Genomic DNA, 23,344 nt, shown 5'->3' with positions numbered 1-23,344 from the left:
CTCATTTCTTATTCCTTTAGCCTTACACGTATTTTTAACTCCTACTTTTTGTAAAGTTCTTCCTTCATTATTACTTAAAAAAAAACCCCAAACCTCTGCCTCATTGTGGTACTAATTGGAAAGGAATAGCTGATGCTTCAGCATAGTTCTGGGAGACAGGGAACTATTTAAAATCCTTTAACACAGGACATCTAGCAGTATTATTCTCGTTCAGGTTTCTTGATAAAACATGAAGAGATCCTGAACTTCTTAGATTTTTAGTAAGATGTAGGGTTTTCACCATCCTTTTTTAAAAGAAGGATTTATTCCTGAAGAACAAAATCATTTTATTCCCTCTATATTAGCATCATAAATGCTTTGACAATCAGATTTAAGACCTTGTTCTGCAGTAGCTTTATATGCTGCACAAAAGTGATTAGCTGCAGCTTTTAAATGAAATTTCTAATTGGCAAAAATTCTGAAATAATACCTGCTTTTGATTATATATTAGTGCCTTGAGGCAAATCTAATTGTATTCCCTTTTACATCATACAAGTAGAAAGGATCTAAATGAGTTATGTCTGATAGTTTTCAATCACTACAGCTCTATATTGTTGAACTTTTGCATCTTTTGCTTTTCCTAACAAAACATTTTCGTACCTGAATGACATTAAGACACTAAAAACTGAATGAGCTTGCTTATAGGTAGTTGAAAACATATCAAGTGTTTATATTTTGTCATGTCAGTTTATACAATGTCAATTAAACATGTCAATTTATATTTTTATTTGCTCTTTACTAATGGGAGTTGCATTCATTGTTATTGTAGTCTTAAAAAAGAATTATCATGTTTTTTCCTGAAATAGTTGATCTGATTCTCCTGAAAATCTGTTTCAGCAGATAATGTAAGAGCAAAACTCAGCCATTTGTTGTAAGCTTTAAAATGCTTATGCAGTCTGTAGCAACCCTTCTTAGTACTAACAAATGCCTGGCAGCTAATATGAATGCAGGTGTTGGAGTGTTTTGTAGAAAACATGTATGCTTTCTTCACTGGAATCATAGAATAGAATCATAGAATCATTAAAGTTGGAAAAGACCTCTAAGACCTCTAAGATCGTGAAGTCTGACCGTTAGCCAAACACCACTGTGCCTATTAAACTCTGTCTTGGAAGTGCCATGTCTACATGTTTTTTTGAACACCTCCAGGGATCGAGACTCCACCCCTTCGCTGGGCAGCCTGTTCCAATGCTTCACCACTCTTTCAGTAAATAAATTTTCCCTAATGTCCAATTTGAACTTCTCCTGGTGCAACTTGAGGCCATTTCCTTCTATCCTCTTGTCCTATCATTTGTTACTTGGGAGAAGAGACCATCACCCACCTTGCTAAAACCTCTTTCAGGCACTTGTATAGAGTGATAAAGTCTCCCCGCAGCCTTCTTTTCTCCAGGCTAAACAGACCCAGTTCCCTCAGCAGCTCCTCATAACACTTGTTTTCCACACCCTTTACCAGCTTAGTGGCCCTAACTTAACCTGACTGTGCCAGCTATGACAGTGCTTTCAGGTTGCAAGAAGGACAGTGACTTGAGCTTGGCACTGTCCTCCTTTTCAAGTTTATGTATGGTATTACATGGATGGCTGCTGTAGATAGAGGTGAGGAACAAATGCCTTTGCTAATCGTCACAGCATTTGACAGAATCTCAGGATAAATGTTTCTGCTTCTGTTCATGTTAACATTTATAACACAGGAAGCGAATAATCTCTAAAGGATGACTCCTTGCCCTGCATGTCTTTTCTTTTTTTTTTGTTGCAAATTTATACATGTTCTACGTTTGGTAGTGAAATTTGTACTGTTTTGTTCTTAACTGGAAGGTATGTTGTGTGCTTTTTGTTTTCATTGTGAAAGAAAACAAGAGATGTCTTGTATCTTAATGCAATTTACTAATGAAATATTTAATTGGGTGTATTACCTTCTGAAGAATCTGGCTATGTTCCAAAAGATTATAAAAGATACCTAACAATACTAAGGAATTTTTTTGACTTTCAGTTTTTCAGGGGGCTTGCTCTTCGTGTGTAAGGGATGCGCTTCAACTCTCTTGTGCAAGTTCTATGTGCGCATTCAATCTGTGTTTTTGAAATTCTTTCTAAACATATTCTCCGAGTGTCTTGCTTGTCCTCATTCCGGAGTTGCTTCCAGAGGCCCTAAATTACAAGACAAAGGGGAACAATTGAATAGAAACAGATACAGGAGTAATTAGCAGCAGAAGCATTCAGTGATCACTTCGGACAGAAATCAGAATTTAACATATCCAACATCTAGAAGTTGCCTTTCTCTTTTGCCTAGAAAAATGCATATTATGAATTACAGTTTGTGCAGGAAGAAAAAATACAGAAAAACATTGTAAGGACATAAATAGCTAATTGGATTGTCTTCCTAACAGAAGCTCTGAGGGCTTCTAGGAGTGTGGGTTAAGAAAGACTACATTTAAAATTCATGGAAACTAAGCAGAAAAATTTAGGTGTAGTCAAGTTTTAGGAAATGGGAGGAATGCCCAGATCCTGGCAGTCTGGGCAACTGAGAGGTTTCCACTGCTGATCTAAAGATATGGGAAGGAGATTAAAAGTTAAGTTACAGTTTGGTTGGCTTGAAGGTGACACACAGCCTTCTACAAAGAAATGTCAGAGACAGATTTTATTTAGACCACAGAGCAGATCTGAAATCTGTGCTTCCATCACAGAGATGAGAGTTTTTGAGAGCAGCAGTGAAGGTGTCTGAAGGCCCAGATGCTAAGTCTAAGATTTGACTGCAGAAGAGGTCAATTAGGACATCACGTATTGCACAACAGTGGAAGTCAGTTTTGTTTGGAGGAGGGAGGTATATGCAGAATTTAAGAGTGAGTATTTAGGACTAAAGGAGAGTGTCTGTGTCAGTGGATTAATTCTCTCCTCTCTGTAGCGTGGTCCAAAGAAGTTGAATGATGAAAGTGAGGAGGACTCGAGTTCAGAATGGCAGCCATGCTTTTGTAGAAGACCAAGGAAGGAAAACTAATGGAGCCTAAGTTGGTACCTATAGTAGTAAAGGAACACAGGAAATAGGAACATAAAAAAGTCCAGGAGAGGTGTGAAAGCAAGAGAAAAATTCTGAAACTGGATGGAGAGGGGTAAGAGGACTTGAATAAGGACTGTCTCATGTTGCTTGTGTTTGAGGAGCAGTACTCATGTCATTTGCAAATATAACGACTTGCTAGAAATAAATTCTACTGTAACCGTTGTCTAAAAGAAACCACTCAAGAAATTTAACTTCACCACCCTTGTGTTGTGAATGTATATTCTCCATCTATTAGGAGAACATGCTGGAGTTGTAATATGTGTGGATGTTATAAAATGACGTATGCTGCAAGATTGGAGAGAAAAGCGACTTTTGTAGTTAACATACGAAATATTTTTTAGGCACTGACTCCGAAAGATATAATTTTTTCTTAAATTAGTGTCTGTCATTTATTTCACTGTCTCTGAAAGTAACCTCTGTTTGTGTAATAAACTTCACAAAAGGGTAAAAGTTCAGAATTGCCACACAGGGATTGGTTACTGGATGACAGACTTACAGAAATAATTATGTGCTTTAACACTTCTTGTCTATCCATCTGCTGCAAATCCAAAAGATAATAAACTGGTTTTATTTTTGCTATAGTGACCCAGTGCTCTGGATTTTGGTGTGAGAGAACAGTTACTGGTTTCTTGACTCCATTTTAATTCTTATTCCATTTTTTGATCTTTGATCTTAAGGGTTTTTTTGTTTGTGTGGTTGGTTTTTTTTTTTTCAGTTCAGTTTCTAAAGAGCCTGTTTTTTCACAGCAGATAGGAGGGCCATGTTAAAAGTCAATGTCTTGGCAAGTGAAGCTTTAGTAGCTGTTAAGTTCAGAAGGCTCACTGCTGCATGTGTAATTAAAGCACATAAAATTTCAGTTAGTGATTCGGTTATCGAGCGTTATAATTTGTGGTCTTTTCTGAATGACATTTAGACAGCTCATAGATGCTGAGTGTGTACAGTGTTCCCACATAAGCAACTGCAATAGTTAATTATGATGATTGTTTGAAAAACTTGCACCTGTTTCTAGTTTCAGATGCAAATTATTAGGTCTATTTATGGTTCTTACTGGCAAAAATAGTCTAATCACAGATTCTTTTAATATTACTTGTTTTAAAGTAGCCACTGCTGTAGTTTCATGGTACTTGAACCTCTGTCTTAAGACACTAGTCACTCCAACAGCTTATTCTAAAAGGAAGCAGCAGCTTTTGGTTAAGTTTTTTTAAGATTTACTCAAAATGTTCTATACTTTAAGAAAATGCTTATGTTGCCTACAAGCGGGGCGGGGGTAGGATGGGTAGTTGTATAGGGAAACAGTTTGACACGATTTGGATTGTGTGTTTATGCTGGGATTCTTTCCAATCTTATATTTTTAGATTGAACTTTTCTGAGGTCTCTCTAATTCTGAGCATTTGAATGTAGTGCTGTCTACAGGCATTAAACTGTTGCAGACTTTATTATGCTGGATGGGGAGATTGTTGATCTTTAGGTGTGGCCCAGGAGGGTGTCAGCTGCTCTCACATTCCCGATCTTCTCTTTCTTTTAACTGTATTCTGTATTTTTATTTAGTTCTTGTTAATAAAGAACTCAGAAAAAACCATGAGATTCTAGGGGTGTAATATTTCTTCCATTAGGCTCACATGCTTGAATATATTTTGTAAAATGTATCTTCATCTGAAACATAGAAAATGACATTTCTTGTAGCTCATGCTGTCCATCATTGGTAATTGCATAGAGAATATCTGTCTGCAGAAGAAACTCTTGTATTATCTCCTGTAAACTCCCTCAAATACCTGTTGACCTTTCTCTTCATCTTACTGTTTTCCTATATTTGTCTCAAAATGTCACTTTGTGGAAGACTTGGAGCTGATCATACAGTTAGCACTAGGAATTTTTCTCTCTATTAAGTCTCCATATATTTTCTTCAAACACTTAAGTATTCTGCTGAGTGGCTGAAGGCAAGTAGGTTGTCATTCATGCCTCCTTAATGACTCTAATTGGATTATAGTGCTGTAGAAATCAACAGCTTTTGTATGTTTATGTGGTGGCTCCTGCAGTGTAAACAGATGTGAGTTCAAAATTGGTTTTCCAATTTAGGGCTGTTTCATGCAGTTTGAATCTAGAAATAGATGAAGTTGGTAGAGTGATGGAGGTTTTATTATTACTGTTGTATGTGGCACTTGGGGTTGACAATTTAAGGGAGTAAAGGTAAAGGCAAAATCTTCTTGGTGCTTGATCTTGACTCATTTTAGTGAGTCAGACTCACTATAACTACTCGAACATCATTAATCTTGTTCACACAGGGGGTTTTTATTTGGGGACATGCTTGTTAACTTTAGGTCTTGGAAAAAACATTTCTATTGATGAATAAAGTACAGTCACTGTAAAGCATCCCTTTCAGATTAGCTTAATGTAGATAGATCTTGAACATCTTTTTATTAAGGGCTGAGATACATTGTTACCCTGTTTTTCTAAAAATTTAGATTTTTCAGTGATAGTTGATCCTTTGCAAAAAAGAATTTCATTATCTATTAACAAAATACCAGAAGGTGAAGGCTGTCAGTTGCCTCCAGAAACTGAGTTTTGAAAATGAGAAATGTACCTCCAAAATAAATCATCCCCACACTGAAGTGTTTTGATTCTTAAATGTTCAGTAACACTTCCTATTTCTCATTCTTTGGCTCCTGTACAGCGTGCTGTCTCTTGGTGAGAACATGACTGCAGGGAATGATGTCTCATTCTGACGACCTGATTCTCACTCTCTCCAGCTGCATCTTACACAGTGCCCTCTGCTACCCTTGGAAAAACTTTCAAGACTACAGATCTATGGTTTCAAATCTTTCAGTTGACAGAAATTTTCGGCTGCTTTCTTTACTGAATTGTGTACATTGATGCTTCAATAGGATGTGAGCAAATTTTACAGGAGTACAAGAAAGTTATTTTCCCACATAAGCAGATCAGAGTAAGTTGTCCTAAATGGTATTACTTGTGTTTTCTCTCTTGAGATGATTGTTTTGCCACTCTCTTTCTTTGCTCTGCAGTTGTGGGAGAGAGGGACAGTGACTGTTCAATGGTGTTAATGAACTTGGATTTGATATTCAAAGTGAGGAGCTTGATCCTTCACTTTATGTTGTTTGGGAGAAATACGGCTATGATGTGGGTCATGTTGAGAAAACTGGCTGAAGAACTTCAGTTTGAATGCCTTTCAGTCAGTGCGTCTGCTAAAACATTACATTGTCTTTTTGGTACTATTTTTTTTTTTTTTAATGCAAACCTTGTAGTACTTTAAAAGAAAAAGTAAAGGCTAATAGAACACTCTTTGTGTAACAAAGCATTTTGCTGAAAGCATTTGTGCTATAGTACAATGGCTTTCCCCCTGCATGCTATGTGCATTGACCTGTAAGCTGGGAAGTTATTTTTTGGATGACATCAAGGGATGTCAGACTTTGTCAAATTGAAAATAAAATATGTGCCTAAAAATAGTCTCTATTTGAGCTTTTGAGGCCAAGCTAAAGACTGGAGGAAAGCAATGTACAAGTTTTAACTTAAAAATGTACTGGTTGTTTCTGAGGTAGCAGTCAAGGCTAGTGCACTGGGGTTTTGAACTATGCATTTCTGGAACTAAAATCTTGATTTATTGGATTTAGACTCAATATCAGTTCTCCTTAAGCATTCTTTGACCTGTTTTGTAAAGGTGAAGCAATGCTCTGTAATAGACATGACATGATCTAGATCTGAGAGTTCTATTTACTTGGAAAGCTCCGTAAGATCTGTGTATATGCCCAAATTTTCTAACACATCACCCCAGAGTTAGTTAAAAGTTGTTTGAATCTCTGGAAGTGCTTATGGTTTGTCATAGACTTTGTCAAATATTTTTAATAAGCTTTGTAGGAAAAATATACCAATATAAATATGTAGATATATTCCTGCTTTTTGTTAATGCCTGGTTAACAGTTGTCAATCTTGTTTTATTTTTTTGTATGCTTCATATTGGCTTTTAATTACGGTTGGACTAGGTGATAGTTCTATGTCCCTTCCAACTGAACTCTTCCATTCTAATTCTCACATATCAAATGGTGGATGCTTCTTTTCGATGGTACATTTTCAGTATGTTGGATAAGACATGTTATGGATCAAGTGACTCAGATCCTGCTAAAAGCAATTAGTCCAAGGCTGATGTTTCTTACGGGAATTGCTCCTTGCCTTCTTTCCTTTCAGTTATCCACTGTCTTCTGCTTCTTGCTCTTTGAGGAACTTTTGCCTGGGGAAGAAACAGGGAGGGACTGTGGGGTTTTTTTTGTACCTAGTGCTTCTTTTTAGTCCTTAAAACTGTTTTGGCTTACATTAGTCATTGAGAAAAAATGGATTTAAGGAACATTGAAAAAGTCGTGTTACATCGGAAGTCTGTGTATATTTCTGATGCCTTGAAATATTTGAGGACTGGAATGGGCCGTTTTTGTCTGTTATTCTAATAACCTCTTGTTTAACCCAGGCTTTAAAACAGCACTCTTCATTTTGTGTGATCATTAAAGGTCGTGGTGGGTGATTATGCTTAGAACCAAGATGTTGGTTTTGTTGACAATGAGTTTCAAAATCATGCTTTACTAAAAGCTCTTACATTCCTAAGTGGCCTTATAATTAACTCTGCATTTAACTTGTGAGGTTTATGGACTGTACTAGTTCAAACAATGAGTTCTGAATTCAAGAAACAAGATGCTGTGGTAGGGTTTGCAGCTTTTGCAGCTCACGCCTCATTGTAATAAAAGGCGTGGCTGTGATTTTTATTTTTTTTTGTAGTGATTACTTCAGATCTTGAGGAATTGTGTGCAATGTATTGTGCAGAAGGCAAAGAAGAGCTCTTCTGACTTTTTTCTTAAAACTGAATGATTACTAGATGTGCCTCTGCATATATCCTGTAGTTCAAGTACAGGATGTAGGGCTTTTCCTCTCTAAATTCTTGAGTAAATAAGTAAAGGTGCTGAGAGGTAATTTAAAAACTTCCTGTGATACATTTATCTACAATAGTGTTGCTGATGTATGTGCTGCTCTTTTGGGGTTCATGGCAAAAATAGTGTAGGATTATGCGCTAACATAATTTTGTGAATATTTCTGAAACATTAGAATTACTTAGAAGCCACATCCAAGTTGGTCTACTCTATTTTGAAGCTGCACTTTGTTTATAAGCAGTGTGGTTTTGCTAATGAGATGCTGACTGGCATTTGTGTTTCTAGAGAAGAAGAGGAACGTCTGAGAAATAAGATCCGAGCAGATCATGAAAAGGCTCTGGAAGAGGCTAAGGAGAAATTGAAGAAATCACGTGATGAGATTCAAGCTGAGATACAGACAGAAAAGAACAAAGTAGTACAAGAGTTGAAAAAGAAAGACAGCAAGCCACTGCCTCCTGTTCCTTTACCAAATCTTATAGGGATAAACAGTGGAGAACCAGAAGACCCGGATATTCGAGAGAAGAGGAACAAAATTAAAGAGGTAAAGATGATGATGTAGTCCTACCCGTTATTGTATCTGACAGCAGTTTTTTGTGTAGTATTTAGTTGCTGTTATGATTTATATTAAAAAGAACAGAACAACAGGACTACAATTGTTTTTAATAAGCTGTAAGTACACATCAAGTATTGATGAACATCAGCATTATTGAATATTTTCTCCTGGTGTCGGCATGTTTAATATGTTACTGGTTAACAACTTAAAAATTATTTTAAGGTTTTCTTCAGCTTAGTGGTGTGGGTTCAAAGTGAGTTTGTTATTTAACACATGCAACAACAAAAAGTGCATCTTTAAGGCGGAGCCTGACTTTGTCAGGTTATGTTACTGTCAGGGTAGGATATGTTACTGTGTCACAAGGTATTTTTAAATGTTTCAGAAGTGGAGAAAAGATAGGGGAAAAAATATGACATGCTGCTAAAAATTGCAAATTAATGAATTGTCACATGCTTTCAAAATAAGTTGTAAACGGATCTAAAAAATGTAGAAGTTAAATTAAGTAGATTGCCTCACTTACATATAAAACATTCAAACTATCATGTTGGTTTAGGCTTTTGCTTCTATGGCAGCTTGTGCTATGGGAGTTGTTGTTTTGGATCTTATTGTTTCCGCTTCTGGTTGGGTGTGAGATTCATTGCCCTCTTGCCCTGGCAATGCCAATTTCCTGTTATTACCGCCAAGTATTTTTTGGAGTCTGTACTTCTAACTAGTATGGCAGAAACATCATACGGCCTTCTTTTTATTTCCTGCAGTCTCATTAGTTTTATGCCTAGAAATTGGGGTAGTAAGCAGGCCCAGGCCAGAGGCAGACATGCACAGACTCTATAATTAAAGAACATTCAAGACCACAGCACTGAGTAGTCACAACACCTAAATCTTTTAAATTGTAAGCTGAGTTTGGTTAGCTCATAAAACCAAACAAAAATCAGCATGACTGAAATTTTCATCTTTTAGTGAATTGCCTTCATTGAGGCAATTTTGCTAGGACTGTAGCTATCTGTGATCTCCAGACTTTGTAAATACTTTGATGCAGGGCAGCAGATTATCACTTTAACAGCTAGATGTGTGAAGATGTAGAACACAAGAGTGGAAGGTCTGCTAGTGAGAATGGACAAATAATGCTGAAGAACCCATTGTTGGTACGCTGTCATTTTTGTTTGGCCTTGGGGTCTACTGGATTTTGGCATCTGCTATGTTGTAATGAATACAACGTGGCTGAGAGAAAACTTACACTGACAGTGTTAGGTGAATAATATTTTGCCTGAAACCTGGTTTTGACAGCATCGGATGTATCACAGAAGGCTGCATTGATTCCAGAGATGCAAAATGCATTTTAAAATATGCTGTGATCATCTCTCACTACTTTTTGTAACCAGTGTAGACTAATACAAATGTTTTTTGTAGATGAGATAGACTTAGCACAAAAAAGAACAAGTTCCAGGAGACAGTATCTCTAACGTAAGTCTATACTTAGCATATATAGCATTTCTAACACGCAAGACTGTGCCTGGATTAAGAAAAAAAAAACAGCATAAGGAAGTGCCTTGCGCTTTGGAGGCTGCGCAGCTAGCTTCAGAATTCCTGGTGGTCGTAAGAAGTAATTTGGCTCATTCCTTGGTTTACTTTCAGGTGTCCTGATGTGTATTTGAGGAGAGCTGTTCATTCTCACAGAACAGCTTTAGACTGTTTAAATTCACAAAATGAATGAATTTACATAGCATATTTCATGTAGGATCAAATGGTGAAAAAGTATGTAGAATTGGGCTGACTGCTGGGGACAGTTTGGAACACACATGGGTCTTTACATTTGGGAGGAGGACTAGAAAATTTGCGAACAGCGATCTAGTTTCTAATTTTTACAGAAAATCTATTACTACTTTTTCTTTCCAAAGAAGAACTTGAAGTGTTGTTTTTTTAACACTTGAAGTGTTGTTTTGTATAAAAAGTGGTTTTGCAGTACTTAAATATTTTAAATATATATTTTGGTTTTTTAGAAAGCGCATATAAAAGAAAAAAGAATTTGTGTAATGCCCTTGAGAGCTTTGTAAAACATTTGAAAGGTTTGCATAATAGACATGTTTGCTGAGCACAGAGAGGGAAGCTTCTCAATATCATGGAATAAATCGGGAGCAGAATCTCTTTGTTTTGGTTTTGTGTCTTTTGGTTCTGATATTTATATTTAGTGTTACAGTGTATTCTCAGTTGTAACTAATTCACGGGGTTGTATAATTTGTCTATATTTTTATGACAAGCTATTCAGTTATTTCAATAAGGGCCATTAATAAGCTGATTATTTTAGATGCACAGTGACAACTTTGAGAAGTAAATTGTATATGCTTATTGTATATGCTTTGCAGCACTTCCCCGGTATATTGGCTTGCTGTGCTGGCTTTTAAAAAAAATGCTATGTTTTTTAATTAACTGATATTTTTAAGAATTATTCTTACTGCTAAACTTCAGCTTTGTATTAATATTTTTATGATCGTTTTTGTACTAAGTAAAAGATAAGAAAATGGATTTATAAAAGGGTAGATATAACCGGTAAAATTTCCCAACAACAGTGTATCTGAAGAGACTGAGTACAAACCTAATCTTTTGGAATATTTGGGACTTAATTTCCCTTATGTCCTTTAAATGGTGTTCAGAATATTAGTATTTTTCTTCAGTTAAAGAGTAATCATTACGTAGTGCTCTTTTTTTAATGTTTTTTGTTTCCTTGAGAGGTTAAATTTTACCCAGTCAAATAAGGAAAACTTTACAGTTCTTTTCACCCTACTCAGGGTTCAGGTCTTCTCTTTTATTTCAGCCTAAAATTTCACAGTATTGTCTTACTTAGAGCATTCATTTTGGATACTTGTTAAAATAGCGTATTTCACCCAATAATAGTGCTCATCCCCTGCAGGTCATTCTATATATGCCTTGTTCTAAGCACTGAAATGTTTAAGTTCTTGGATTGTTACAGTCTATAGGTGTTTGCTCAGGTAAGCGTTGAAGTTACAGATGTAAGAGTTTTACATATAAGGCAGTATGTATTGTTACACACAGTATCCATTTTACATATGTGTAGGAACTACATATGTGTACTGAGCTCTGGGGTCATAGTCAGGGACCTGGATGGTTGTCCCATTGACCCTACCAGGATCAATCCCTAGGGGGACAGGGTGTGAGGAGGAAGACACTGGCAATGCACACCAGCAGTTAGTGGTGGAGCTGGGTCTTACAGCAGGACTTTGGGTTCCTCAACTACGAGAGACCCTGTTTGCGGGCTCTGCCAGGAAGAGATGGGCTCCACCTCACAAAGGGAGGATAAAGGTATCTTTGCCAGCAGGATGGCTGACCTTGTAAGGAGGCCTCTGAGCTAGGAATGATTGAGGAGGGAAAGAATAACTAGCAGCCCTGTCAAGAGAGTGACTGAGAGGGTGAATAAGTAAAGGGCCTGCAGTGATGTGGCGGAAAGGGATCACTAAATCAACAAACTGGGGTTTAAGCAGGTTCCTCTCTGACGTTTAAATATAAGCACGGAAATGCCTACAAGGCACCATTGCGGAGAAGTCTCCAAAAGCATTTTTGGTGAATCGGCATGCCAGGGTATATCTCTGGAGTGTGTGTACAATACTGCATGCAGTATGGGGAACAAACATGATGAGTTAGAGATCCACAGTGTGCAGTTGTAGGCCGTCTTAATTGTCCATAGATTTGTTTTGGAAGATGTGCAGATGGATAGAGATGTGGTGGGATGACTTTCATGACTGGAGTGTTGCAGTGGAGGGATAGAGAGTCTTTAAGAAGAACGAACTAGGAGGCTGACAGAGTGGAGTAGCTTTTTATGTGAAAGAGCAGCTGGAGTGCCTGTGGCTCTGTCTGGAGGTGGATGATGAACCAACTGAGAGCTTATGGGTAAGGATTAAAGAGCACACTTACACATGTGACACTCTGTGTGTCTGCTATATGCTGCCTGACAAAGAATAACAAGTGGATTAAGCATTCCATAGACAGATTGGAGCAACATCATGTTTTCAGGCCCTGGTCTTCAGGGGGGACTTCATCCAACTCAAGATCTGCTGGAGGCACAACACAGCAGGGCATAAGCAATTCAAGAGTTTTCTAGCCTGCACTGGTGACTATTTACTATTACAAATGACAGTGCAGGCAACAAGAAGAGGTGATCTGCTAAACCTCATACTCAAAAAGGACAAGCGGTTTGTTGCAGATAAGAAGTTTAAAGCAGCCTTGGCTGTAGGGACTGTGAGATAATGGAGTTGAGGATCCTGAAAGGAGGGAGAAGGACAAAAAGCAAGCTCACAACCCTGAACTTCAAGAGAGTAGACTTTGGCCTCTTCAAAGATCTGCTTGGTAGAGTCCATTGGGATAAGGCCCTGGAGGGAAGAGGGACTCAAGAAAGCTGGTTGGTATTGAAGGATCACTTCCATTAAGCTCAAGAACAATCCATCCCAATGAGCAGGAAGTCAGGTAAAAGTGCTGAGAGCTCTTTTGTAAGACAAACATTGAAAAGGAGCATAAAGAACATGGCAGCAGGGACAGTTAACCTGGGAGGGTTACAGAGATACTGTCTGAGTTTGCAGAGGTGGTGTTAGGGAAGCCAAAGCCTGACTGCAAGTGACGGCAAGGGATGTCAAAGACAACATGAAGGGCTTCTGTAAGTACACAGGTGACAAAAAGAGGATTAAAGTGATGTGGGCCTGCTGCTGAATGAGACAAGGGACCTGGTGACAGAGGACATGGAAGAAACAGGTTCTTATTTGCCTCAGTCTGGACTTCTAAGACTGACCTTTAGAAGTCTCAGGCCCTGGTATCCACTGAGAAAGTCTGGAGCAAGAAAGATGTACTGTCAGTAGATGATGATCAAGTGAAAGAATAATCAAGCAAACTGTACGTATGTAAGTCTATGATCTAGGTTTCATATATAGACCAGAAAATCTGGAGTTCTCTAGCTTTTGTTGTATTACTTGTTCTGTGTTTGTTGTGACATGCAGTCATGTAATTAGGCAGTGCTAATTGTAGACAGACTTCTTTTTTATTCAGCTCAAAGGAGGTGTGGTGTCCTCACAAGTGAGCTTTTGAATTGGCTGAAGCCGCTGGCTCTAGCACGTTTGCTACTTGTACCGTTTGAAAGCTCTTATGTTTAATGAGATAGAATAGTAAGGAGGTGTCTTATTACTTTCTGATATGCTGTATTTGGCACAGCAGAATTTTGGTTCTCTTCCTGCTTGTTATGGCTCTCTGGTAAAATGAAGAAGGGAGAAAGACATGTAAGCGGAAGTTGTTGTGAAATAGGCATCCAGGGAACATAAGGGCCACAGTTCAAAGATGGCTTGCTACATCTGACATATGCAAAAAGAGTTGCCCTTAAGTTTGGATGCCTTGTATATGTGAGGAACAAGGTCTTGTCTGGGAAGCTGGAGACATTCTGACTTGAGTTCTTTCGCCAGTGAACTTATTTTGGCTTTCAGCAAAATTTTCAGTGTACCCACTTTTAAAATGTGACTTGTAAGAAGTTGCCTCTTAGGAGGAGAGGTAGGAAGATAATGTATTTAATATTAACAGAGGCAATTTTGGAAATACTTTTAGAAACGTACTAAGAAGAGAAGTTATTAAAATGTATGGTCTCTGGGTAATGCTCGAGAGGCTGCTAATAATGTTGAGAAGTTAACGGCTGTTTTATAAGCAGCAAAATTAATGGTTTCCTATGGATTTTTGTCCTACATCCCCTTATACCACCCTCTGCTCCTCAGGCATACTTTTCTGTGAATGCCCTCTTATCTTCCTGTTTGACTGCATGGCTTGCAGTGTGTTCTGTGCCTGGTTTAGAGCTACCTGCATGCTAAATGCTGCCCCTCTGAATGAATGAAGGGTTGGATTATAACTACTTTCCTCTCAGCTAGGGTACTAATTTGTGTCTGTCTAACTTACCTGGCCACAGATATTATTCTTACCCTCCCCGCCCTAAAAATAAGGGTAGGGGTCTCAACTACTGGTTCCTCTAACTCTCTAAACAGTCAGGTTTTAAATGAGAGAATTGGATTCAAAGGCTGCTACGAATGTATGTGGCAAATGACAGATGTACAGACAGCAAGAGTGCGTAAGCCTTATTCTCTTAAGAAATCAGGTTAAAAATAGGAAGTAAATGTCCTTCTACCTGAGTTCTATTTTGTGTGCTTACTGAGAAAAGAGCTGTGCAGAATTAAAAAAAATACTTAATCATGTAGAGGTCATTTCATGCTGTATAACTCTTCACAGTTACTATTCATACAACTTCCACTGCTAATCTAATTTATTTTTTGTAGCTGCAGTGTTTCTGATCTGACCAAATAGTCTGTCTTCTGTGACTGAGGGACTTATTTCAGCATCTAAAACCAGTTTAGAATGACTCCATTATTGCTAGCACTTTACACACTTTGTTTTCTTGATCAAACTTATTTGGACTTCTAGTTGATTGGGACATTGGTTTTTAGTAATACATGTCTATTCTGTTAAAAGCTTTGCATTGTATCTTGTAGCTCACTGTTCCTGATTTTGATGCCATAAAAATGAAGCACAGAAAGTATTATGAACTGTCTTTTTCAGTATTTAAGATAATACTTCCTGCAGTATGTATTTGTATAATATACACACACACGCATTTTATAAAAAAGTAGTGTTTGTCTATACATATGTATACGCACACCTCACTAAGTGGTTTTGTTTGCACACTGTTTGGATTCTCTCTGTTCTGGATTCTCAACTGTAATTCATCATGTTGAGAACAGCTGAGTTGGCTTTAAATTAGTTTAACTGCCCATTTTAAATACTTATCTTAGTTTTACTGAATGAGTAAAATCTGTGTAAAGTCAGGATGGACTCTTCTTGATCAAGCCTGTTGGTAAATTAATTTTCAATGGATATGTTAGAATGAAAATTGTGCAGTTAGGATTTCGGGTTAGTGCAGGCAAGTTAGGGATGGCCCTGCACAAAATTATGTCCCAGCATGTTTGGGTGGTATAAACACATCGTTTTACGTTTGTACATCTTTAATTTATGCTCATGGGAAGCTTTGTAGCTTGGTTTATTTATTTTGCTCAAACAGAAGGATGAAATAAGGCTCCTAGTGTGATGGTGCTGTGTTTCAGCTGCACATCCTGGGCAGGTTGCTTCGGTTGGTAACTTAAAATACACTCCTAATGAGGGATGCAAGTTTGTGTTGAGAATATTTTGAAAATGAATCCATTTATCCAAGCTGTAGCAATTACAGAATCCTTTAATGCTGGTGCATTATTGGAAGCACATTAAAAATTCAAGGTCTTCCTTAAAGAAATCTTTTTTTTCCAGACCATTGTGAAAAGCATCTGTCTTTCAACAATGAACTACCACATTTGCAGTATTTAAAATGCAGAAATACAAAATAAAATAAAGAAAACAAGGAACTATTTCACTTGTCTGATTTAATAAGCCAATCAAATATAAGCAAAACCCCAGGTAAATTGCTTATCTTCAGAATTGGGTAAATCAAAAGGCTCCATGATAGCCGATTGACCTTGCTGCTGTTTAAAAAATAAATGGTTTATGTGCCGTTTATTCCCATGCTATGGACATGTTGGTAGCAAAAATCATGAATTACAGATAGACGGAAGAGAACTTTATATGAAATTATACAAGATCTATTATACAGGTGACAGCGTGTTTTTGCAGCTGTGGAGACTTTGAATGGAAAGCAAGAGAATCCATCAAGAGTAAAACCTGTTCTTGGTAGTCATATTTGTATAATTTCTGCTGTAGTCCCCTCTATATTTCCCAGAGCAACCCCACAGAGTGCTCTTTAACAGAGTTTTCTTGGTGATGTTACATGTCATAATTACTGGTATTACTGATGTCATTGATACTCAGTGTTGAGCTGCTTGTAGTTGATGAATAACCTCTTACGTTGTGCTCCATCAAGACATAAAGTGGTGAGGCACTGGCACAGGTTGCCCAGGGAAGTTGTGGCTTCCACATCCCTGGAGGTGTTCAAGGCCAGGTTGGATGGGGCCTTGGGCAGCCTGATCCAGTGGGAGGTGTCCCTGCCCATGGCAGGGGGGTTGGAACTGGATGATCTTTAAGGTCCCTTCCAACCCAAACCATTCTACAATTCTGTGATTCTATAGACTGCCTGTATACAGTACTGTATGAAACTTGCAACAGTTTGCTCTGACTTAGTTTGTTCCAAGGTTTGGATTCTTGATTTGCATTGCTGGCATCTGTTCTTGTTTTCTGCTTTGTTACCAGAAGACTAAATGGTGACTAGTGACGTCAGTTTTTGAAAGGGATTCAAGGGAACATCAAAGAACTGCAGATCCCTGGGTCTGATGGATGAACTGCAGATTAACAGAAACTAGAACAAGGAATAGAATTGTTGAGCACACAGACATGTAAGATTCCCCAGTGTATTTTTAATGATGTCGTGATGCACAATGCTATAGAAGATCCCTGAAAGTGTCAACAAGCATGTGAACAAGGGGGAGATATGGTTGTATACATAATTTTTTGGAAATGGTTTGGTAGAGTTCATCACTAACAGCTGTGGAACTAAGCACGGGATAGAGGATTCTGTCTGCTGTGTTTGTCTGGAGAAACTGGCTAGAAGGCAGGAAATGGAAAGTATAAATAAATGCTGGAGGCCGTAGAGGCTCCATGCATGGAGATTCACTCTCTAAATGATGCAAATAAATCATTTAAAATTTGAATAGTGATATGATCAACTTCAACGCCAGCAGGAAGGTTTGGTGTAGGGAACTGAGGCCAGACTGAAAAAGCTTATGGGACTGAGTGATTATCTCGCATTTATTTCTGGGCTAAATGTAAAACGATGCATATAGGGGCTGGAGGGGAAGAAATTCAAACTTCACACTTACTATGAAAAGGTGACTTAATGCCACTTGGGAATGAGTTCCCGTGTTTATAACAGTTCCTTGGAAATGTTGCTATACTGCTCAGTAGCAGACAAAAAGCAAATATTATTTTAGGAAAGGAAAACAAAACAGGCCAGGTTCTTATGGTAGCATGTGGAGTTAAGGTGCCTCTGCATCTTGCACACTTAGTGTGGTTCTGGTCGCTCAGCTTCAAAATGGATACAGTAAAACTGCCAGAGGTGCAGGGAGAAGCTTAAGATGATGATTAGCTTGATTCCTGAAAAGGTTGTTTACAGAGATGATTTGGGAGGTTCTAGTTTTCTAAACACCACTGGACCAGTCAAACCGGTTTTCATTTGAAACCGTGACACTCAAAGTCAAAAATACTGATTCATCAACTTAGAAAAAAAAGTGTTTGTCGTGTGCAAATTTGAGTGATCTGAATGATGCTGTGGTTCTCAGTTCTATGATCTTCAGTTAATGAACAGTTTTATATAAAAATTTGTAGGCTGATTTCTGGATAATGGATAATCTCAGAAGAACTTCTATACTGCCTGTAATCAAGCTTTTATTGCATTTGTCATGCTGTGGTTTTGCCTGTCAAAAGAGGATCACTTAAGTGATCTTGAAGATCTAATAGCTATTAATTGGTCAATTTGATAAGTGCTTTGTAAACACAAAGGAATTTGTGAATGCTAATGACATGGCTTTTCTCTCCCCTTCTAGTATTATATCTGCATTCTTGTTTTCTTACCTTACAGATTGATGACACTAAAAGAAACAATGCAGTGTTATTGCCTAACCAGGTGTCAGAATATTTTAGTGCAGATAGCAAAAGCAATGTGTGAGCTGACTTTGAATGACAGGCAGTAGGAGTGGGACCTCTAGCATCTTGAGAGGGACATCTGCCTAGGTTGATGTCAGTTTGACGTGAGTGCTTCCCAGTTTCTGGGCCTGTGTGTATACTTTTACTGTGGTTCAGACTTATTGTCTGCGTGCGTGTTAGCCGAGCCGTGGGAAATCTGGAGGGAGTTTATGTTCAAAGGAATTACAACTGCTTAGATTGGACAGGGATCTGTTGATGGTTGTGGGGAGACAGGGACTTTGTTTTGCAGGTCTCAGCAGGCAGTTTAGGTGCAGGTTAAAAGATTTGGGATTACCACATGGTGATTTACACTAAACCCTGAGCTCCCTAAGAGAAGAGAACCACTTCTATGCGAGGTAGTGCTGCGGAGGCATCTGGCTGAGCCAGCACTGGCTTGTTCTCTCACATTTTCTGAGTATGGCGAGGCTGATTAAAATAACAGAACTACAGTCTTGTAAATAGTAGTGAAAACTTTACTTGCCTTGATATAATCAGTTTCTAAAAGGGTTAGTACAGGTCTGTTAATTGCATTAGTGTAGTTTGTGCTCTTAGCGTTTTTCAAACTTGTGGAGAACACGGCTGAAGTCATATGCGTTTTCTTCAGGGGGTTGTTTTTACTTTAATACCATTTTTAAGATGCATTAGAAAAGCAAAATATGTATAATGTGGATACAGCTACATGGCTGTTTTCGAACAAGTTTCATTAGAGTTTTTTTTTGTCTGGAGCAGTGTTATTTGGAATCTGATTTCTTCCTGTGACTTGCTTTGATCTTTTTAGGTAACTAATAGTAATTGATTTTTTTAAACTGCATTCACTTTACATTTAGGTAGCTGCTGAATTTCTTCTGTATACCAACAAGCAAGGAATTTGAAAACATTTAACAAATTTATTAAAAGCATTGCTTAGTGGCTGATGTGTGCAATAGATCCTTGTGGGTCAACTAGACCTTTTGCTTTGTAGGTGTAGTTTGCTTACTAGGTGGTGGAAACATCTGTTAAAAAGAGTTGAGAATTTTGTGAAGCAAATAATTTTATACTGCTTTGTTCATTATGCTTTCTGAAGAATGAAGCTTCTGCATTTCTTTTGGTAGAGGCTGTATGACAGTATATCTTTGTCAAGTAGGCGTTGCTAATGAAAAATTTATTATGCCTTTTGCAAAATTGTTTAGTCGTACTTGGATGCGCCAGTGTAAATTAATTGCCTTTATGCTTCAGATATTGGTTGATATTTTTTCTTTTCATTAGTGTCTTAGACATTAGTCAGTATTTTTCACCAATTCCTTATGCTTAAATTCTTAAGTGTCTGTTGCGTATACTTAAGGAAAAGAAAGAACGAATGAATACAAAAATGACCTAATCAGAGCATTAGACTCTGTTGCTCAAATCAAATAGACTTGAAGTTGTTTCCAAATTTATTCATGCTGTCTAATCTGATTTCTGTAATAGGCAGAAATGGTGGCAAAGTAATTATCAGTATGTGGGATGACTGTGAAAGATGAAGTCTCAAATAAGGGGTAAAATATTGTTTTCATACACAGTAGTTTTATAATGTAATAGAATCCTTTTTTTCCCATCTCTTAGATGATGAAGCATGCCTGGGACAATTATAGACAATATGGATGGGGACATAATGAGCTCAAACCAATTGCCCGGAAAGGACATTCCACCAACATATTTGGTAGGCTATATTTTCTGGTTTATTTTGCTTTTTGTTTGTTTGTGTAAATATTTTTATCAGTGCTGTCATCTTTAAAAGTCTACCCAAACTTTCCAGCAAATTTTGTTTTAATATAAGTATTTTGAAGTTTGGATGGCAAAAGCATGTTTATTGTTTCAATGATACTTCGATGAATTATTTTACTATCATTTTGGGAGTATTATGTTCTTATTGTTGCAAAAGCTAAATTGTGTCTATAGGCACTGTGAAATTGTGTATACACATAGATATAAAACTCAAAGTTATAATGCAATGATGACATTTTGGGATGCAATTGATGTAAACTTGTTTTTTTAGAAATGGCAACGTCTTATCTACATCTTTGTGTTTCATTCCATGAGATTGTGGTACAAGAAAAAATGCACTTGCAGGATGCCAAAAACCTGCTAGTATCAAGGTGAAATTTAAAGTAGCTTTTAAAAACGGTTCCAGGTGATGTGAAAGTGATAATTGTTACTTGATGTATGACTTTCAAATCCTGAACCTGTTGACTGGAATGAGTGAAAAAAAGCCCCTGCATTCAAAATACAGAAGCTTGAGGCTAGAGGCAAGTTTTTAAGAAATTAAAGGATAGAATGAGAACGTGAGCAACAGAACGTGTGAATCCGAGTCTTAAATGACATTTGGAATAGTAAGAAATGTGAAGAAGGTGAAGATCAAGAAACCGAGTAGCCTTGTGTTGCGTATGTGTGATCAGACTAGATGGCTTTTATTCCTTAAAATATCAGTGATGTGCAGCAGTACTACTTTTTTGGTGTAAATGCACGGGAACAGAATAAGCAGAACAGTGATCAGAAAGTGGCAAGTATTTTATTGGTACTCAGATCAGGAAAGAATCCATTTTTTTATCCCCAGTTCTGTAGAACTGATGGTTCAAAACACCTGGTTGTAACTGTTGAGTACTGAGGTTCTCTATGTTCATCCTCTGGTACAGCAAAACAGTTAACCACGATGCTAGTAATTAAGGTTAAGTCTGGGTTGGTCTGGAATGCACGCTACCTGAGATTACTGAGCCATGAGGTCCATGCATTTATTTAGAAACACAAGTGAAAAGTGCTCTAAGACTGGTTATGGTTTTCTGAATTCCATTCAGAGTTTCGTGCTGTGTTCATCCACTCTCTGGTACAAATTTATCATAGCCAATTTTTACATCAGGAATGGGTGCGAGTGTACTGTGTGTAGCTTAAGTATGTTAGTGTTGTTTAGAATAGTTTGTTTGAAATTACGATTTTATTGGCTCTTACTGTAAGACAATTGGCTAATGACTTTGATGTTGATTCTCATTGTAATTGAGATTTGTTTTATTTATCTTGCTTTAAAGCTTGAATTTTTCTTGTGGATGGTATCAGTGCAAGTTAGGATTGTCTAAGTGTCTCAGTTCCTGTGCTTACTGCCTGAATCGAGAATAAATTATTTGGATGTAAGTTTTCGTTTTCATTCGTAGGGAAAAAGTAAACTCCCAGGGGAAACTTATTCGAAAAGAGGAGTCAAAGAATTTATTTCAGAAGTATTGTAATACTTAAATGGATTTTTCTTTTTTTTCCTCTGTCTGTTCCCCCAATCTCTGCATGCTTCATCTTGAAACTATTCTTATATTGTACAAAGTAAACAAGTGATTTTCTTTATATCCAAACAGGTTTTCATCAATTTTTTTAATTTGTTTACGTGATAAGCTCCAGCCTTAGATAAATGCTGGACACAGGGAAGGGGAGGAGAACTCCACGCTGCTCCTTTCCCCTGCTCCCAGCAATGGAAGGAGAGCCTCTGACTTACATTTGCTGCAATACTTAAAAAAATGCCCAGAAGTAAACCCTCTCCCACTCAAATCTGTAGTGCATAGAAGCCTAGTTAAATCGATATGAGAATAATTTCAGCTTGTGCACAAGCCCTGTCATCAATAAGGACTGTTCACCTTGATTGCGGGCAAACCCCTTGGAGCCTAACATTGATGGCTTTTGGTCCTGCATTGGAATCTGATTTCTTCAGTATGGTGTGAAGGCTGAAACTTGTTTCACTTCTTTATATTCATTTATAAAGAAAATGATTGAGTCAGGTGCAGTTGTCTGATGGGGTGGGAAGATGAGCAAGGTGACTCAAGGAAAGAGCACCTGGTCTGGATGAGGAGTTTGAAAAGTGAAATGAAAGGGTAAGATGCAACCAGTACTGAGCATAGTGTAAGGAGAAAGTCTGAGGCTGAAGGGAAGACCAGAGCAACAGGCTTCTGCCATGACAGGAGGACATTTATTAGATTCCCGGAGAGTACTTTGCAGCATTCTTAGCTAACTTCTCTTTGCTACCTTGTATGCTGGCACTGCATTAATTTCTATGGGAAAAAAATCTCTTCCTCTGATACAGTTCTGTTATCTCTAATTCATGGCTTTGTTTTATACTTTTACCAGCTGATAAAATTGGGTCTGACAGTGAAAATCTTTAATGTTCACCTGTATGACTATGTAGTCTTTACTGTTGAATTTGCATACAATTCTGTTGTTTAATTTGCCAAGTATAATTTGAGAGTAGCCTTGGTTTTGTAACCTAGACTCTCTGTGAAGTGAGATTTTTCCTTTATATGGCAGGAAAACATAGAATCACTAGGTTGGAAAGGACCTACTGGATCATCGAGTCCAACCATTCCTAACAATCCCTAAACCATGCCCCTCAGCACCTCATCTACCTGTCCTTTAAACACCTCCAAACATTTTCCTAATATTTGTTTTTAATATGACTGACAATATTTTGAAGCAGTTTGCGGTTATAATTTAGTCTTTTATTTTCTTTCCTTTCCTCCTCTGCTAACGTCTATAATAACATGTCTACTAGTGAGTCTGGAGGACTTCTACTTTTTTTTTCTCGCTGGAATGCTTGTTCTTTGGAGCTTTGGCATTGCTGTCTGAAAGAAGTAGCAGGCTTCCTCCGTGTTCAGGTTTCTGATTCTGTTATTCCAGCTAACTCTAGGAACTGATCCCCTAAATATTTGTCCTGTTAAAATCCGGATGCTTTGTGTCACTTAATTTTTAGCCAAATCATGTTATGATTGCCCTGTTGAAGGCTATTTCATGTGAAAAACCTCTCTGGAACGTATTGTCTTCAGTGTATACTGCAAGTTTAAAATAGAATCTGCTGTTGTTAATTTGCTGGGTAGTTGATGGGGAGGTGAGGGTGGGAAGATTGGTCCTTGTACCAAGGACTGTCTAGACTGTATTGTTACTGTCAGTACCCTACCAACCTCTTTTACCCACAATGACACCATTCCCAGCGGTATTTGCCTTTATAGAAGCATTGCATGATTATTTTTGAAATGTGATGCTATTTTT

General features: G+C 37.7%; 1 protein-coding gene across 1 annotated transcript in view; it reads left to right on the top strand.

The window, feature by feature from the left end:
* Positions 1 to 23,344, top strand: part of MAN1A2 (mannosidase alpha class 1A member 2) — a 127,693-nt gene that overhangs the window by 20,276 nt on the left and 84,073 nt on the right. Inside the window, exons 2-3 of the mRNA XM_009556830.2 lie at positions 8,296 to 8,551; positions 19,895 to 19,991. Of these exons, the coding sequence (XP_009555125.2) occupies positions 8,296 to 8,551; positions 19,895 to 19,991 (353 nt within the window). The remainder of the gene's footprint in view (positions 1 to 8,295; positions 8,552 to 19,894; positions 19,992 to 23,344) is intronic.

Source organism: Cuculus canorus, chromosome 1, assembly GCF_017976375.1.
Source record: "Cuculus canorus isolate bCucCan1 chromosome 1, bCucCan1.pri, whole genome shotgun sequence".
NCBI classification, from domain to species: Eukaryota; Metazoa; Chordata; class Aves; order Cuculiformes; family Cuculidae; genus Cuculus; species Cuculus canorus.
Note: the sequence above shows the minus strand (reverse complement) of the source record. Positions and strands in the feature narration are given on the sequence as shown.